This window comes from Mastomys coucha, unplaced genomic scaffold (assembly GCF_008632895.1).
Source record: "Mastomys coucha isolate ucsf_1 unplaced genomic scaffold, UCSF_Mcou_1 pScaffold8, whole genome shotgun sequence".
In the NCBI taxonomy this organism is placed as follows: domain Eukaryota; kingdom Metazoa; phylum Chordata; class Mammalia; order Rodentia; family Muridae; genus Mastomys; species Mastomys coucha.
Genome location: NW_022196914.1, coordinates 42,759,328 through 42,779,782, shown reverse-complemented (window position 1 = coordinate 42,779,782; position 20,455 = coordinate 42,759,328). Strand labels below are relative to the sequence as shown.

Below are 20,455 nucleotides of genomic sequence, written 5' to 3'. Positions count from 1 at the left end.
ATATTGTTAATTAAGTATAAAATGAAGGTAACCTGCTGATCTTCAGTTCTATAAAATGTCATATTCGTAAAAATCACTACATACTGAGAAATGTTTATGTATTCTCAGCATAAAATTTATAATTTCTAAAGTTCTAATAAAAAGGCAACTTAGATTTTTATATAGTTACCTAATAACTAATTACACTTAATATTTTGAGTGGGCATTAGATTAGATGGGGGCAACTCTCATACATACATCAGATAAAACAAAGCCCTGACTTTACTTGTTCTAACTACTTTAACAGACTCAAAGTATTTCAACTACCTCTAATTTTATTGTTTGTTTTGCTTTTGTTTCTTTTTGTAATTTAAAGAACAGTCACTTAAATTAACAACTCAGCTTTCTCTTAGAAGAGCTCCTATCATCAGAACTGAATACTCAAGATGTGGTAGGCTACCATTTTTCTGTGACCTATCTCCCATAATCTTTTGTTTGCCCCAAACTGTAGTTAGGTAGAATTGCCCATTAACACCTGGAGACTCTATCACCACTGTTTCTTGATACATCATGGACTGTTCCTTTACAAACCTAATCCTTAAGTGTTTTCTATGGCTTGCCATTTTCTTTTCCTCATTGTCTTAGCACATGAAAATCCAAAGTTTGAATCTTTCATTTTGCCAAGAAGTTAAGGGATTACAAGTGTGCTCAACAAGTGAAAAAAAAATGTTCACCCTCAATTTGTCATTACAAAACAGATTTCTAAAATACATAACACAGATGGGTAGATATGTAGAGTGCAGAGTCCTTCCAAACTCAAGGACTGTACTCTTAGGAAGGAGTTAGACCTATAATGAATTGTCCTGTACTGAAATGCAAAATGTCAAGGTTGATGACCCTTGCGTGATGAACAAATGTTCCACCCTACTGTCATTTGTTTTTGCTGACTTATTTTCAAATACAAGTGAAAGTGTAAAGACAAAAGATTTTTTAAAAATCTTCTATTGTTAATAGATATCAGAAATCTAAAATAAAAATTTTGCCAAACATTAAGATACTAATAAAATACGCACTTTATTAATGTCAAAAAAAACATGTGCATGAAAATAAAAGGAATTAGCTAATGCTAAATTTAGAAGCCTCCAAATAATATACAACACAAGATTTGATGTTTTAAAACTTTATAAATGTGTATTATAAATGTGAAGTCAACTACTACATTGATGACATATGCTTAACAGTATTGAAATATTGGTTTTGTTCTTTTCAGAAAAAGATTTGATTGTTTTGTTTCATATTCTTAAACTGAACTCCAGGCACACAAAGAGAAGATAGATGGTAACAGCAACATTTTGGTGTTGAATCTTGAAATTCTTTATATGTCACCAGTCATAATAGCAATGAATTCCTCTTGATTTACTGTGACAAGAAAAACAAGGTCATCGTCAGAAACATAGAAACCTTCTTATCCCAAGAAATACAATCATCATTTTACAATGTATTAAACTTTATAATATACAAAATCTTACAAGTCAAAACATAACTTATTCAATGGAACTTCTAAAATACAAATGTGAAACATTATAAATAAATGAATATTCTATTATATTAAGTAGGGACAACAGATGATATCCGTTACCATAAAAGTCAGCCACAGACATATTTGTTACAGTTTAAAAAGTGACAGTTCTAATATAAGTACTTAAATAAGCACTCTTTATAATCAGTACTTTACTAATATACTTTGTAAGGCTTCCCTTCATAAGTAAGTTTGACTATACCATGCATGGAACTAACAGAATTCTAAAGAACAAAAATGTTTTAAAACTAGAAAAAATAACGAACTGCTGATTTTGGGAGCCCTTAAAAAAAAAAAGTACTGAAGCCAGGTACTTCATACAAACCTCAAAAGCATCAATATAAAAAACAATTTAAGAAAATACAGACTATTATACAGCAACTATAAGACAAGAAAACAAAACATACAGGAAATAATCACTCATGCTAACTACTTGACACTTTTACTAAAACTATATATAAATTTCAGTAAGGAACTTGAATATATAAGGTATGTTTAAGACAACGTAATAACAAACAGGACTATAATAAACAGACCTGAATAATCCTGCTTATTAATGTTAAACATTACTAAATGTTTATAAACACTCATACATAGGAATGGGCAGAAAACAAAGTTTCCTATGTAAACCAGGTGAGAATATGGACATCAAGACTTAGTAAATCTTTAAATGGCAGCTCTTATGGCAAAAAGCACCACCCTGAAACAATGACCTGGCTTCTTGTTACAGCTCTGTGCACACCAGCTCTGCTCGTCATCTTCCTTGGCTGAAAAGTAAACTGCCACAGGATGCTTTAGACTGTTCTCTTGAAATCCTACACAGTGACTTACTGAGTCACACACTTATGCCCAGGTGTCCAATGAATGCCAACACCACAAAGCTATTGTATAATGCATCAAAACATCAAAACATACAGGCTGCTGTTCCACAGTACATCTGAATCAAATAGAGGTGAATAAATGTCACTATAAAATTGTTGCTAACTGAATGAAACCATGAATCATAAAGCTGAAAGATCTCATTCTCAGGCACTGGATGCTAAAATATTAGAGAGTCATATTCTTGATATGTGAATAAGGTTACTTTCATGCTACAGTTACCTTCAAGTGGTTTAGAAAATGTTCAGTTATGGCATATATGTCAAGAATTAATCTAATAAAGTAACCCCAGAGCTGGTGCAATAATTATGCTCAGTTTGAAATAGAGAATAAATACATAGAACCTACAGTAATATATTATAAAATATGGATCAAAAAGTATTGGAAAACACTATTATAGAAGAAATCTTTAATGAGGAGATTTTAGATATAAACAACTTATGATTGAGACTGTCAATTAAAAGTACAGCACTTAGAAAGAAGGGAAGGCAAGGTGGGGAATGCCATCCCAGGCACAGGAAGAAAACTCCCACCTAGAAAGGTAAACCGTGAGCTAAGACCAGCGAGATGGTCAACGCAGGCAGACTTCCATGAACTCCTGCTCAGTCTTAAACATTTGCAAGGTACACACTGAGAGACAAGGAAGAGACAGGATACCCACCTACAATACTCTTAAACCAACTCACAGACCTGAGAAATTAGAGTTGTAACCTCGTCAGTTAAATAACACGTCTGAAGAGCTTCTGAGAATATACCTGTTTATCTCCCAACTAAGAATTCAAATAGACAAGAATCCTAAGCCACTGTAGAGCTTTATCTAAAAACCCTATTGAGGCAATCTATACTTCTAGGCCAAAACAGAAAGTATTATGTTCTTAAGAAAGCAAGAAAAAAAAGGAGCTTCAAAGTGACTTGTTTATAAATCATTTAATACTGTAACAGAACTATGACTAAAATACTAAGAGGTACTTTGGTTTATTAAAGATTTTACTTTTCTTAAAATATAAAATTTCAATAATCAAAGCTCAAAATTCAAATAATCAAAACTCAGCTTCAAATAGAAGTTGTAAAAATCACAAATAGTTGTTTTATGTTATTTACATATACTTTAATGTATAATAGCATTGCAAAAATATTTTAACCTATCTCATGATTTAATATCTACAAACAACACTTACGTCTAAAACAGTAAAGCACAAAGTAACTAAAGGAACCAAACTAGTCACCTGACTACTAGGGAGGAGGCAAGAAAGCCTGGCTTTCTAAGTTCACCAACAATCTTTCTGACAATAACATAACACCTGGCTTAAAGATAAGCATCCAAGTGGCCAAGAGATGGCTCAGCTAGTGAAAGCATTAGCCACAGGAGCCTGATAACCAGAATTCAATCCCCAGGACCCAGACAAAAACCTGAGAGATAGTGAACTTCTGTGATCTCAGCACTACTACAGAGAGAGGGAAGAATCCTAGCAGGTATGCTAGCCTGGAATATGCAGCCCAGAAACAGAAACAGGGAGTCACTCCCTCAACAAGGAAGAAGGTGATAAACGACTCCCAAACACACACAGACAGAAACAAATGCAGACACAGATACACACACAGACACACACACAGACAGACAGACACACACACATACACACACACAATCTATATAAAGTTTGAGTACCTGAGAAGCTATATGGCTTCAAAAGAAAAAATAAAAAAACAAAGTTTAGCATCAGAAGTGCCAGTCAATCAATTAGTACATGCTTCTCATCCCAGGAGGTCTGGTTAACATCTTACTGTATGTCTCAAACAACACAGAATGTCCTTTCATTGTGGAAAACTGAGTCTGAGTCCTGCTCCCATCATAGACTGGGTCTGTGATAATCTACTACATATGCACCTATCTTATGTACATACAGCTACAGTCCTCTATCTACTTTACAGAAGCCATTATGAAAATTGAGTAATATAAGACATCAACCAAGACTGCAGCCATCATTACCATTATTTAAAAAGTGGTCTACTGCAGCTTCTTAAATGTTACTTTTCATCTTTATAAAAGCACATATTATATTTTGCTTTATATTAATTACATTTATCTTTGAGAGACTATAGTGTTGGATCTTCTATATCTTCAGATATGCCTACATATTATCTATTTTGTAGTAGACATTATTTGCCCTCATATGCACATTCACAGTCTTTATTTCTTTAAACCTATAATGTTAAAAAAAGTTATTCTTAAAAACTGGATATTATTAAACATTTTTAAAAGCAAATGAGTTACTAAATGTTACAAAAAGGCAGCAAAATATTTTTATCTTCATCAGTTTAAATTGAAAAAAAAATAAAACTTGGTTTGCAACCAAGAGGATCCATATTAAACATATTAAAATATGAAAGCAGTTTGCTCTTCTAAATGTCATGAGCCCTTAATGGCACGCTCATCAGCCGCCACACACCACTGTAGAGGCTTTTGAGAAAAAGATGGTGTTTCAAATGTTCTTGGTGGGGAAAGTGGGAAGCACTTCAACAGACAAGTGGCCTATCCTCTCTCTAAGAGAAAAAAGCAGGGCCAGCGTCGTCAGGATAGAGATGTTCGGTACATGACAGTTAAAGCAAGAATGAAGAGCACAGCATAAACAGACCTCAGTACCACGTGTGTACTGGACTCTGCAGTAGTGAAGACTCACTCTTCAATGTCTGAGCATGGAAATGACAACACTATAACCCACATTTAGGAAAAGAATATTATCAACAGAATGAAAAAGAGATGAAGGCTAGTAAGCCCAGCGGGCAATAGGAAGGCTGTAAAAGAAAGCAACATATATCTGCAGGACAGGCGGTACACAATGCAGGACAGGCGGTACACAATGCAGGACAGGCGGTACACAATGCAGGACAGGCGGTACACAATGCAGGACAGGCGGTACACAATGCTGCACCTCACAGGCATCTCGAGAAAGAACACTGTGACATTTTAAATATAACTCAGGACCTGAAACAGAGCAACAGAGAAAAAACAAGCAAACAAACAAAAATAGAAAGTGGTTGAAAGAAAAATCCACGAATTTAGTAAAAGTTCAGAAGTGTAAATAGGTTAAGGAAGAAAGCACTAAGATCTAAACTCTTAGTAAATAGCTAAATTTGAGAAATATTTCATCTTCAGAGAAATATGTATGATACTTGGTATTACAGCTTATTAAGTTGTCTTAAAGATCTGCTTCAATACAAATGAAGCTTACAGAGTTTGGCATCCAACTGGACTCTCATCTATTCAGGAGGCTAAAACCAAAGGATCTTAAGTACAAGGTCAAACTTGAAATAACTTCAAGGTATCATGAGTTTTGTCTTCAAAAATAAAAGGGAAAGAAAAATTGGGGGTGGGGGAGAATTTGCTGGGAGTCACAACAATCAACAGGTTTTAGACAAAAGTAAGGTAAACTCACTCTCTCCATCGCCGTCTTTGTCAAACTCCTCTATCATGGCCCGGAGCTCCTCATCGCTCATGTTCTCTCCCAGCTCTCTGGCAACACGCCGTAAATTCCTCAAGCTTATCTTTCCTGAATCATCATCATCAAATAGTTTAAATGCTTTCAGTATCTCCTCATGTGGATCTCTCTCTAGTATCCAGTCTGTCACTAGAGTTAAAAGAAACTTTTCAAATGAGGACATTCATGTAAAAATCAGCTATTCACTGAGAGCTACACCTGGGAGTCTGTCAACATTTGGTCTAATAATTAAATGTCACGGTAGATCACTAAAACTCAGGAATAAAACCTAGATTCCAAATCCACATTTTAAATGTTAATCTTTTAATGTCTGTATTATAAATGTAAGCTAAACTATATTGTACAGAGGCCAAAAAAGAGACAACAGATATACACTATAATTATTTAAAGCCTACTATTATTAAGAATTAAACTGAGGATGAGAGTTAAGTGATCAGCAGTTAAGATCACTTGTTCTTACAAAGAATCTGAGTATTCCCAGCAAGCACTTGGCAAGTCACAACAGTCTATAACTCCAGTCCCAGGGGCCCGATGCCGTCTTCTGACCTAGGCCCTTCACACAAGTGCAATGCAGAAACACATGAGCAAAGCACTCATAATATGCATATGTAGGTATAACACAGAAAATAATTAAATCCACAAAAAAAAATTACTCCACCTCTCTCAGGTCACTAAATTTAAGTGAACAATTTGCCCTGGCCATGTTAAAGCTATTGGATAGTTTCCTACCCTAATTCTTCCTCCAGTTGAATTCAACTAAGCCTGTGAAATTAACAGAAGTCATTGCCAACACCAATATAAGCATAAGACAAGTTAGTAAATGCAAACGCTATCAACACTTTCATGGTTCAAAGAAACACACTGATTTCAGCACCAGTAAAGATGGGTTAAACTCCCTCTGGAAGTGGGTTGAAATCATGTCCATTTTACTTTTTTAGAATAAAGTCACATATCAATATACGAAGTTAATAGCATAGGCCTTTAATCATATCATAATAAAAACTGATGTCTATAGTATAAAATTTTAAGTTGCTTGATAGATTTCTCAAAATATCTAAGTAAACATTTCTGAAGTAACTCCATATGCTGTTCTGCTACTATAAGAAAAGGTAGCCCCTTTTAATGCCCCTCTTAATGATATCATTCTATCATTAAAAGTAACTTGGTTCTATTGGGATCTATAGATTCATTTGAATTCAAATGCCTGTAGATGGAAAGTACTGGGATGTTTATTGAATCCTAAGTGAAAAAAATACAATTAATTCAATTTAAGTCCTCTACAAGTTGTTGCCTATTGCTATTTCATCTATATTTGTCTGAATAAGCACCTAGTCAAAGCTAATGTTACATCAACTAAACATATATCCAAAATTATCTTTCGCCATTAATTTTACCCTAAAAAAGGTTTCCAAAAAACTAATTGAAGTCTATTACTATAAGTATGCAAATCAAAGCTCATAAATATTCAGTAACAGGAATTGGCATACCTACAGCCATACCACCAAAATAAAACACCACACTTAACTCTATGGCACACACTCAACTTATTTTGAATTCAGTCCCAACAAGAAAGCAGGACAAGCAAAAAACTGTTATGAAATTTTCATCATCGATTAAGTAACATACATGACAGGTAAACCAGAAAGGCAGACTGCTGAAAATAATAATGAGCTTAAAGCCACAACAGATAGGGGGCCAACAAGTACACACACTATCCCACTGGCACGCTCTATCAGTATTTCAGACAGACTTGTCTATAAAATCGTCCAGCGATACTCTCTGACAGAATGCACTTTTCTTAGGATGGACCTTAACTCTAAGCAGCTAAAGCATCACCCAACATGAGGTATTTTATAGTGACTCTCATCTTTTTCTCAATGAAAATAAACCAGGCATGGTGGCCCACACCTATAAACCAACAGGAGGATTTAAAGCAATTAACACACACACACATAGCTAATATATCACATGGTTCACAAAGTTCCAAATTTCTGTGCATGCAACTACTCTTTGTTGTTTTGATTTTTACATTGTAATGCCATAAAGCACACTAAAACCAATTATGAAAGTATACAATTTAACTACACTGTTGGAAATGTCCTTCCATCAAAAATATTAGACCTTATAAAAAAATCACATAAGGAAACAGCAAATTCTGAAAAGACAAATCAAAATCATGAAAGATAAAGCTAGAGACCTGGTGAGATGGCTCAGTGGTTAAGAACACTGGCTGCTCTTCAGAGTTCAATTCTCACCAAGCACATGGTGGTTCACAACCATCTTTGAAGGGATCTATAAAGGGACCTGACACCTCCTTCTGACATGTTGGTATACATGTAAAGAGAGCACTCCTACATTTAAAAATTACATAAATAATTAATTTAAAAAAGATATTAGAAAGTTCCAATCCAAACATATAATACTTATTTCAAACTCAAAATGTTGGACTTTCAAGTCATTCTATGGGCTTTGCAACCTCTCAGACCTCCACTGAAGGAAAAGTAGCTGCATCATTGACTCTGAAACAGTGGCATCACTCTCCACACCATAAATGTCCCTTAACTATCCAAGTATTGGACACTACAGTTCTGAGACATTATCTCGCTTTTCTCTCAAATAGAGCCTCTTTCTTTTCACCCTAACAGTCTTGATCACACAGTCTAGTCCTTTTTTTTTGTTGTTTGTTTGTTTGTTTGGTTGGTTGGTTGGTTGGTTAGTTTTTGGTTTTTCAAGACAGGGTTTCTCTGTGTAGCCCTGGCTGGCCAGGAACTTACTCTGTAGACCAGGCTAGCCTCAAACTCAGAAATCCGCTTGCCTCTGCCTCCCAAGTGCTGGGATTAAAGGCATGTGACACCACTGCCCGGCTCAAGTCTAGAACTTTCTGCATCCAAAATCTCTTCAGCTCATCTTCGACCTTCTCATCAGTTACTGTTGTAAAACACAATCTCCCACTCCTTAAACTCTATTGACTGAAGTCCCACCTTACTTCACTAGGTAAGATGATCAGTCTGACTCAAGGCTGCCGTCCCAGTACTCTGACCCTCCTCTAACAGAAGGGACTGCATGAGATCAAGCTTCTCACGTGCTGAACATCTAGTATCACTCTGTCACTTTGTATGCTAGACTTGATCTCCTCTATTCCTACAATCTTCTTGGACATCTTTGATCCCTAAAGATTTAAGTTAAAAAAAAAAAAAAAATCCCTTCGCAAAAACTTAAATTTGCCTGGGTGAAGACTTGACAAACACGCTATAAAATGCCTATCTAGGAGGCATTTTAGGTTCTCAGGGGTCCTAGGCTCACAATCTAAACTACTACACAGTAGCAGCAAAGCAGTGTCCACGAGTGTGGGAAGCACAGAGAGCACAGTTCAATTCAGCCCTGGGCTACAGGTGATAACTCTGATCCTACACAGCAATCGCCCTCATACAGAATCAAAATGTACTGTCACCTACACTTAAATCCTAAGGTCCTCAACACAATTTCTTGGAAATTTTAACTACCATTCTTCCCACCAAATGCAAAAATTTCAGTGTTGGATAAATAATCAAAATGAAAACACTGCAACATTTTATTTTAGATAGAATTTTAAAATGTAAGAAATACAAGCCAGGAACAGATGAAATAAAAACATTTCACTTCTATTGACCTTACGTTCAAAGCAGAGATTCCTGAAACACCTGCCACTCATTAGCCTCAGACGAATGATGCTAGGTACCACTGCACTGAATGGACTTTAATGCTTTTTCCTCATAATGAGGAGAGCCCAATAAGCCCAGGCACATCTGGAGATATCTGTGGAACAGTGTCCTTAGGCAACAACAAATGGTCCATAAAGCTAAGGTTTAGGTAATATGAAACTTTATTCTTAAGTAGTAAAATACTAAAAACTACAATTCTTAAAATGGTACTTATGAAAAAAATGTTTTACAAAACTATGAATAATAATGCTTAAAATAGCTTTCAAAATGAAAGACAGAAAATAAAACAATGAGATTATAGAATAGAATGTTTTAATATCCCAACAGTATAAATATATTTCCAGCTTCTGAATTCTGAAACAAAGAAAGCTCTATTTTCTCTTCCCTGACACAAACTCTATGTGTTTTGCTTGGAGACAGGGTCTCATTAGCCCTGCCTGGCCTGGGGTTCCTTATGCAGACCAGGTTGACCTCATCTTACAGAGAATGGGTTACTTCTTCATCCTGAGGGCTGTGATTAAGAGCCCTCAGTATCACAGTATCAACATTTAGTAGCTCTTACTATCCACTACAGTCTTTAACATTTCACATGCTAATCACCTACTGACCTCCCAGAAACCTACAAAACATTCAAACGGTCCCCATTTCAGAGATGAAAATGAGTCACAGACAAGTAAACTAACCAAATTACACACAGAGAGTCAGAACCAAGATCTGAAGCCTGGAGTCTGGCTCCAAGGTAGCCTGTGCTAGCACTCCACTGTGGTGCTCGAATGTGCCTTCATTACAGCTTTGTCATGAGAGCATCATGTCCACCCTGTCCACGACCTCGCTTCTCTAAACGCCCCATGTTAAATGACCTGGGAACTGTGATCAACCTCAGGATACCAGCAACACTGTGAGGAGAAAGTTGGCTCTTGCTCTCTTCTCAAGGAAACAATCCTACAAACTGGGTGGGGACAAATACGCTTCTAAACTGGACAATCTGCCTCAGAAACAGGCACATACTGCTCCCTAAGCAAAGGGCTTCTGTGTTATGAGAAACATTTCTTCCTCTTATATTTGTCCTTTTTCTTCTGCCCCCTGTGGCTTTAGGTAGGAGTTCCCTAACAAGAGAGAGAAGTGTTGGGGGGGGGGGCAGTCTCTGGCTTCTCATTACCATTTCTTTTTCTTTCCTGTATTACTTCTTTAATGTTTAAATAAAGTTTTGTATGTATCATTTTATTAGTTTTAAATGTTTTTAATATATGAAAATAACTACATGACACGCTTAGATTATGACCCGTAAAATGGTATCATTGGTTTAGAATAGTAACTTAACAAAAATAAACCTAAATATGCATATGATGTCTGTAAAACCCTGTAAGCAATATAATTAACTTACAGTAGCCAATTCCTAGCCTTCCAGAATCTCCTATTGAAAAATCCTTACCTGTAGATACCCTGAGTAACTCATTAAGAATCACTAACCAAGCTTCAACCACAGTAAACTTCAGCTGGCATTTCCTAAGTTCTCCTGCTTCTACCCTGCCGAAGACATCCCTCAATCCCTCACAACAGCCTGGCTGTTGCCTCAACTTTACAGCATGGCACTCTCCCTGAGATTAAGGTTACTGAGTACAGAGCCTAATAAACTGTCAACTTAACAAGATGGACTTCATGTCCCCATCTCCCACCAAGACACCAAGCCCTACTTCCCTCTTCTCCACTATACAATAAAAATCACCCAGAACAGCAGTCTTCACAAATAGTTCCTAAACATCAGGACACTAAATTTTCTATTTTACTGACAAGAAATAATTTTTGGTCACCCATTAGTGATATAATTTTAGCAAATGATAAAAATCTAGACAATAATTCCTTGTTAAAGAAATCATCAAAAGTCAACATTAATTCTCACAGTATAGCTGAAAGTATTTTTTCTTTGAAAACATACAAAAACCTCATAATTTTCCAAGTACTGCGTATAAAGATGACTTAAGTACATACCAACTTCATTAAAATCTTCAAATGTGATCTTGCCTGTGGCTTCTCTGTCATAGTCTTTAAGAATCTTCAGCACATCAGCCTTTTTCACATCAAAGCCCAAGGCTCTCATTGCCACCTTTTGGATTAAAAAGGAAAAACAAACTGTAAAGCGCTCCTTAACAAAGAAGTAATCATTGATTTCTAGAAAAGTTTTCCATCTTAAAAGACAACAATAGATTACTAGAGCACATTTGTTCTGTATTTTTACCTCTAACTTAAGAATATTAAACCATATTGATTTTTCATTTTGAAATTAAATAGATATATTCATGGCATTTTGCTGTTTTATATCACCAACTAACTAAAAAGACTTTACAAAAGATATATAAAAAACAATGTACTAATTACAAAGATAACTATTTGTTACTAAGGGATTAAAGACATGTCACAAATATTAAAAGGCTAGCCAAAAGCATAAAAGCAGTTAAAAAAAAAAAAGCATAAAAATTTCAGGTCTCAGCAGGGTGTGGTGGCTCACGCCTTTAATCCCTGCACTTGGGAGGCAGAGGCAGGCAAATTTCTGAGTTCCAGGCCAGCCTGGTCTACGGAGTGAGCTGCAGGACAGCCAGAGCTATACAGAGAAACCCTGTCTCGAAAAACAAAAACAAAAAAAAAAAAAAAATTTCAGGTCTCCATGGTTGACATAGTGGAATTTTTTATAATCTTATCACTCGAGACTGAGACAGGGTTGTCATAAGTTTGAGACTAGTATTGGATACATATAAAATCCCTTCTCGACGAACAAGCAAGCAATCGGCTTCTCACCAGAGCATACATAATTAGCTACGGCAGTGCAAGTAGTTTCAGATGACTGAGTTTAAACAGAAAGCTGCGGCTAGTACCAGGAAAGGAAAACTGTGTTACTAGTTAGTGAAGCCTTTATGTCAGGCATCCCTTATGGAACAGAGGAAGAGCTGGTGGAAGGTTGGGAGACAAAGCCAGAGACAGAGGACTGTGAACAGAGCTACCCCCTCTCCAGGCGGGGAGGCTCTGGGCAGAAGTAATTTGTAAGTAAGAACAAGTGGAGGTAGTGGAGACAGCAGCATCAGAAAGAGCAACAAGCACAGAGGAAGCTTTACTTAGCGTGCAGGGCCAGCCAGGAAAGGCTTATGAGCAACAAACATGGTCAAAGAATTGAAGAAAGACAGAAATGTAATGGTAGTGTGAAGGCAAATCAGAAATAAGGAAGCTCCAGCTATGACACAAAGTCCCAAACCGAGATGGTCAAGACAACAAATGGCTAAGACACTGCACAGTTGTAACTTGGGCTATGTGGGGGAGGGGTGCGGCAGTGGGATGGGGAATGAGCTAAAAGAGGACCTCAAGAATGAGGCCAAAGCTTCAGGCCTATAATTACTTTTAGATAGTCTATCCTCTCATTACATGGTTTCTACCCCTACTTGAAATGCTTAAAAATCACCTACAATGTTGCCCAATTTAAAACTACATTTAAGATATCAAATGTTATCTTTCTTACTGGGCTGAACATAAGAAATGTGTTCATAACCAATTTCCCTATTTATCTTTACTCATAATTTTAAGCTTTAATTTGGACTTTTTCCCCCAGCACATAGCAACATTAGGCATCATACAATTTGTATTCTTTGTATCAGAGAGAGTACACTAAGAGTGTGTTAGTACTATCTTAAAAATGAAAAGCTTAATCTCAGAAATGTCTGAGCAAAGACAATGGTCTCTCCATCTCAAAACTGTTTAGGTTGCCCTCAGAGATGGCTCAGTGAGTAAGATGCTCGCCCTACAATCTTGAGGACCAGAGTTAAAGTCTGCATCACTCATGTAAAAAGGCAGGCATGGTTGTAGGTGCCAGTGATGAGGTGTGGAGACAGGAGTGATCCCTGGGGTTCACTCTCTAGACAACCTAGCCAAAGTGCTGAGCTTCCACCTTAGTGAGCTAGCCTGACTCAAGGCAATAGGGTTGGAAGACACACAAGGCCCTATCCTGCCCTCCACATGATATTCAATGGGATGTACAGGCCTGCAGGAGAAACATGCATAGGCCACCCACAAACATTGTTTTTTTAAAAAAAAAATCTGAGCTATCCCATCCCACAGAGGAAAACAACAGTGGGAAGAACTCGATAAGAACTGTCCCTTAAACTGGGTGGATGGAAAAGTTATTCCTTCCATCAGCATGTACTTTTACACTTAAATACAAGGTTCTAGAAGCCATATTCCATTTTTACTAAGTTTTCTTGTAGCACCTGTGGGTGGGCACTACAAACAGCCTCACACTTCCGAAACAAGCTTCTAAACTAGACTTTAAAGCAACAGTCACAAATGCAATTGAGTTAAACAAAAACGGGTCTTAAAGTACCCTGTTACCTTTAATTCATGATAATCTATGGCTTGGTCTTTGTCGGTATCAAACAGCTCAAAAGCATCTTTAATTTCTTGCTTCTGTTCTTCAGAGAGCTCTCTCCGTTTTTTCCTTTTTGTTTTGTCTACTACAAGCTCACCTCTAGGACACAGAAAAATGTCTTTAGTCCACTTAAACCCGACTTAAGACAAAGAATCGCTTTCTAAATTTCAACAAAGCAGAGTAGTCTGGCAAATAAAGGAACTGTCCCTAAATCAATGTCCTGTAGTCCAAATGTACTTTTATAACAGAAATCCTAAGCAAAGTTGAAAGCACTAAAAACACCATACACATTATTATTCATGTCATCTACCAAGAGCATAAAAATAAATAACAAAAAAAAATCCACCAGAATAAACTTGGTTTATTCTGGACAGCTTATAAATTCTCACAATCACTACAAAAATCAATCATAAAACTTAAAAGGTTACTTTTGCTTTGTAAGTTCAAAATGTTTTTTAGATTATACATGTCTAACAGTGCTTTGTTGTTTTATTCCACTGATATTAACCAGGCAAAATATAAAAGGGTCTACACATGCAAATACAAGACGCCCAAAAATCACTGCATCTAGTACTCGTGCTTAAGTCTACGTGATGTTTAATTTAAAAGTGTTTTAACTCTCACTTTAACATGTAAACGATAGGTTAAACGTCTTCATTTTAAAACTCTGGAGAAGCTTAAAGAAAATCTAAAAAAGGGCACTTGGATCTGAAAACGTCTGCCTTAAAAAGCTGCCAATGCAAAAAGCAGTCCAAATGTTTAAACGAGGATACAACACGTGTATCAGCACGTTTTAAAAGATGGAAGCTTTAAAACCCCAAAACCTTAAAACTCAGCTAACGAACAGCTCGCGTTATTTAGGTCTGACCGGCGTCTGGCTTAGGAACGCCCGCCCAGACGACCAGACGTGGGGGCCGACTTAGGGCTGAGCAGGTGACGCGGTGGCCAGGAAGTTTTCTCACGTGACCCCAGGTGACCCCCCGACAATCGCCAAACACCCACCCCAGGCTACCGCGTCCTTCTTCACCCGGGGTAACCCAAGGTACAGGGCAGCCCCGGGGCACCTTTAAAGTGTAGAGGGACAGGGTGAGGAGCCAATGAGGGGAGGGACGGCCGGAAGTGAGAGGAGGGTGTTAACGGAAACGAGGTCCACCCGAGACGCCTAAAGCACACCGTGCTTCGGGACCCTGGGAGAAAAGCGAGCTCTCCTGTGACTTTCCGGAGGAAGCAGACGGCCAGGGCCGGGTCCCGCACACGCGTGAGGGAAACCTCGCGAGACTTCACTCGGGGTGCGGCGGCGACCGGAGGCGGGAACCGCCGAGTCTGATGCTCGGCGCTCAGCACCCGCACCCGACCCGGCCTCCCGTCCACGCCCACCCTGGTCCTCTGGGAAACGGAGGCGCGGCCTCCTCGTTACCGACCTCAGAGCTAAACTCATTTTCTCTTCCGACAGAGATGTTCCGCTCAAGGACTTTAGCACGAGAACCGCTCAACAGCCGCCAGCACGGGGGACCGCCCACCAGACAGAAGTTTCTGGCTGCGATTGGCTGAAATTGCCAACAGCCAGCCCGTTGGGGCGGGAGCGTCGCTTGTCTTCTGTTTTCATTGCTCAGATTTCATGTCAATCAAGTACACTTTTTTTTTTTTTTTTTTTTTTTTTTTTTTTTTTTTTTTTTTTTTTTTTTTTTTTTTTGGCCCTGCTGTCTTGTCTGGCCCCCTTGATTGGCCAGATACTCTCCCGAATCCTTTGCGAGGGCGTTAAGAATCACCACGCAGGATTTTGGCAGGCAAGGCAAGACTCCACGAGTGACATGCTGCTGGAGTTCCGAGCACGCGTGCACGGCGTCGACCGAGGGAAGGGAGAAGGCACAGCACAAGCAGCCTGCTCAGAATGAGGGACCAGGTCTGCGAAAGGATGGACAATTTGGGTGGCTGGTGCTCCTGAGAAACCTAAATCTAACAGCGACATTCTTTAGTCTTAGTTCAGTAAGGACCAAGCTAAGCGTTCTTCCCCCGTACAACTTTCCCAAGAGATTTTAAGGCTGACTGGATTAGGCTTTTCATTTTGTTGTTTTGTTATTTACAATGAGACTATCCAAACCACCCTTTTCTTTTCTGCGATTTGAAATCTATTTGTTTGCTTTTGCTCCGCACTTTCTAGTGCTATAAATTGTTTATGTGCATCTTATCTTCACTCCCCACGAAGCCTCTTGAAGTTTACTTGGATCATCAGGCTGCTAGACTGACTGTCTTCAAGGCTAGGATTCCGTTTACACGAATATTTGTACCAAATAAAATATCTGGAACTTAGGTGCTCCATAAATACTTGATACATAAAGTGAAGTATTATTGTGGAAAGCTTGGGAACTACTGAGCTAACCTGCAGTTCTTATCGGTATAAATACAATAAACTGGGGCTAGGAATTAGAAAGGGCAAATACTGTATATAACTTGTATGTGAAGGAAGGACACTGTAATTGGCTGTGCATGTGTTAAGCCTGGAGTGTAGATAAGAATTTGGACAAATAAAGAGTTAGGATAAAGCTAAAAAGTAATAGCTAAATAATAGCACTCCCAAAACCAAAGTAGAAAAATGTTGAAGAATTCACTGTGCATGGTGCTACACACGTTTAATCCCAGCACCCAAGAGCCATGTGAGCAGATCTCTGAGTTCCTTTAATTGTGAACTGCAGGCCAGCCAGGACTAGTAGTGAGACCCTAACTAAAATATACAAATTAAGTACTTTTATTATCAAGTTTAAAAGGAAAAAGGAAATTAGATTAAATTATATCCGAAAGAACACTACTGGGGAAAAAAAAAAAAGAAAACTACTGAATTTTTAAGATTGTAAAACCAAGCCTAAGAAGAAAGTTATTAAATAAAGGTGAAAATAAACCATTTATATAGAGATGTTTGAAACAAAGGACAAAATAAACTAAACTAGAAGGAATAAATTACTGAAAAATAATTAATAATGAGAATTTTTAAAGGAACTTGGTAGAATTAAAAAGCTGGTAAAATATTCTCATCATTTAATATGAATTTTCTTGAAACACATAAATTTCACTGACTTCTAAGAAGTAAAATAAGGAAGGAATTATTACTTAAAGTTTGTACTTTAAAGAAAGGTTTAAATAGGCCAGCAAGCTAGTGCATTGCTTAAAAGTGCTTCTCATACAAGCCTGATGGCTGAAGCTGGATTCCCACCCCCTGCAGCCCCTGTGGAAACCCATTGTGGAAGGAGAGAACCAACCCCAAACCATTGTCTTCTGACCATTACACATGTGCTATGGCTGTGGCCCACATGCACACAAGTGTGCACATACATACACACAATAATAACTAGTATAAATTTGATGCTTCTAATACATAGTTTAAATTATTTCAAAAAAATAAAAATAAAAAACCAAAAGTTAGAAAACTGAATTTGGTCAATATAGACAAAAGTAATCAAAATTCTGGTTCTACAACTAAAACATATTTGATCCACTTGGATTTTTGTGCAAGTTTTTTTTTTTTTTAATTTTTGAGCTAATTTCTGTGCTTAAAATTCCATGCATGAAATTGTAATTTTAATTTTGTAATTTTTTATTTTGTAGCAAAAGATAACAAAAACCTTCAGCATGCTAAAAAATGTTTGCACCACTCAAAATCATTGTTTTTTTTTCTTCTCCTACCTTCTCTGAGAATCTACTAAGACAACTTGCCTACCCTGCTGTTTTTCTTTTAAAGTAATAAAATGACCTTCAAAGAGAAAAGGGGGAACCTCAATCGAGCAAAGGCAAGGAACTGATTTGGATTAACGGTCTCAAAAATCACATTCATCTTCCAAAGCACTCCAGAGGGGGTATGGCATTGCTCATACCTATGTAGGAATTGCAAGACCCTAAGCAAATTACTTGTAAAATGCTATACTACAAACTTAATCTATAGAAATGTGGTATCACCCGTAATGTTTTAACCCACCAAGCTTATAGGAATTTGTTCTGGAAGCAATATTAAATAAAAACACTTCACAAGTTGGGATGGATTGTATTTGCCTGAGCCAAGGAATGGCACTATTAGAAGGTGTGGCCTTGTAGGAATAGATGTGTCACTGTGGGTGTGGGCTTTAATACCCTAGTCCTAGCTGCCTGGAAGTGAGTATTCTGCCAGCAACCTTCAGATGAAGATGTAGAATTCTCAGGTCCTCCAGCACCATGCCTGCCTGGATGCTGCCATGCTCCCACCTTGTTGATAATGGACTGAACCTCTGAACCTGTAAGCCAGCCCCAATTAAATATCCTTTATAAGACTTGCATTGGTCATGGTGTCTGTTCACAGCAGTAAAACCCTAAGACACAAGTCAACAAAGAGAACAAGGAGATACAAGAAACCTAAAAAGCTGCTGGCCTTAAACAGATTGATGGGTACTGGGAGGAAAGCTCTCAAAAAGAAAAACTAAATGGATTCCAAGCAATGAAAATGGAGACAAAGAAGGTAAATGCACTCAGCGGCATGGTGAAGACAATATTTATCTCTATACAGAAAAGCAAAGATAATTAGAAAGTTCTTGAAAAACAATTTAATAAGAATGTCATTTCTTAAATATTTAGTGCACATATAAAATTATTATTTAATAAGTTAAAACTTTGTAGAATTACCAGTGACTCATAAGTGACTATTCTTGAGGCTGTGCATAGATTATGGTTGTGTGGTAGGTAGAATAATAACTAAGGCTACATCTTAGTATCATGAATCCATAAATATGGTACCTAATAGGAAAAAAGATATCAACAAGTGTGACTACAGTTCAGACTTTTAGATATGAGGTTAAAATGGGTCATGAGAGTGAACAGAATTTAATCACAATGTCTAATTCTGACAAAAGTATTTTCCCCACCTGTGATCAGGGCCAGAAAAGACTTGTTAAGGCTCAGTCTGTCACTATGGTTTTGAGAACAGAACCAGAGAATTCAAAGACATCTCCCTGAGTTCTAGATGCTGGAATAACAGTGAAGAATAAATATATCCTGAAAGCATGATTGCCAGACTTCAGGACAGTGATAAACACCACCAAATGCAAAAGCATAAATTACTTAGAGTTATGAGAGTCTGGCGGGATGATTTATAATTCAATTGTACAGTTTACCATAGTAAACTTCATAGGTGACAGTGTTGTTTCCCAATTTCAAAAGCCTAGATAAGTCTGCTAGACATTTCCAAAAGAAACCGAGTCTTTCCTGGTCCAGTGAAGCCTGTAGATAGTGTCTGGCTTTCAAAACTACAAAGCAAACTTGTGTAAGATTTGTCACAGCTACTATAAAGTAATTTCACAAAAAATATGTGAGAGGTGGCACAATTAAATAGTTCGAATGTCATTAACTACTACCAAAATTCTGGAACAGACCCCTTTCTTGATTACCATTTTTGATCCCATTAAATCAGTTTCAGAAGTCACAAAAGAGTCAAATATCCCACAAGCTTCTTAGCATCTTTGTTACAATTTGGTTTGGTTTCATTGTGTTGTGTTGGTGAAGATTATGAACTATAAAGAACAATCTAAACCACTGCTGACTCATTCTAGTCTTAAATGTATAGTAAAATTATTTCATTTTCTGGTTTGACATTTGAGGAAAATGTAAAATGTGTTTTGTTGATTACCGCCCAACACCCCTCATGATTTAGGTAGCTTTCTAGTCAATAAAAAATTATAGACTATTTAAAAGGTCTGTGCAATTGATGAGAGCTGTGTGATTGTTACATTTTCATGGGAAAATATTGATTTCAAATAAAAATCAAAAATTCTGAACAAAATATTTAAACATTGAGTTTACACTTAAATTCATATTTATTAAAGAAAGTAAATAAAATGATTGTGTATATGCAAAAAAAGAATGTCATTTCTTTAAAATGTGATAAGCCAAAACACACTACATCAGGTGACAGTAAATGCATCGGAGTACCACTCACATTCCCCTCTCAGAATCAGGAACATTATTCCTCCAGATGCCAACAGCCCTGGCTACTGAAAACTCAGTTCAGTTCCTCCTGGGCTACTGTTCTCCACAAAGTAGATGGTTTGAGCAATAATACACAACTTCTATGCAGGCAAGATGAGCCCAGAGACTTTTCAGTATGAAGGAGGGGAAGGCTGCTTGTTTTGTTTTGTTTTTGTTTTTGTTTTTTTCTAAAACAAACAGACATCTCCAACTTCATGGTTCACTCTCCAGTCTTCTGTGGCTTCTGTCTTAATCACCTCATAGTTCACCTTCTCCCTCTATCCAATCTGCTCTGCCAGTTCCTTACAAAACTTGTTTCTAAGAAGCCTTCTGTTCAACCTAATTTGCATACATCTCTATTATAGTGTCTTTCATACAGAATCTATCTAAGCTACAGAAATATGATAGAATTTTTTAAAGGAATATAAGA

At 37.3% G+C, this 20,455-nt stretch overlaps 1 protein-coding gene across 2 annotated transcripts; it reads right to left on the bottom strand.

The window, feature by feature from the left end:
* Positions 1-1,037: 1,037 nt before the first annotated feature.
* Cetn3 (centrin 3) lies at positions 1,038-15,597 on the bottom strand. 2 transcript variants are annotated; one of them, XM_031360327.1, is made up of 5 exons: positions 15,465-15,597; positions 14,007-14,142; positions 11,625-11,739; positions 5,872-6,063; positions 1,038-1,398 (listed from the first exon to the last, which is right to left on the bottom strand). In XM_031360327.1, exons 1-5 carry the CDS (start codon positions 15,479-15,481, stop codon positions 1,355-1,357), a joined length of 504 nt encoding a protein of 167 aa, XP_031216187.1. In that variant the 5' UTR covers positions 15,482-15,597; the 3' UTR covers positions 1,038-1,354. The 2 variants fall into 2 exon arrangements, with proteins under 2 accessions (XP_031216187.1, XP_031216188.1); XM_031360328.1 differs by having other exon boundaries at positions 1,044-1,398; positions 5,872-5,985.
* Between the last annotated feature and the right edge of the window lie 4,858 nt (positions 15,598-20,455).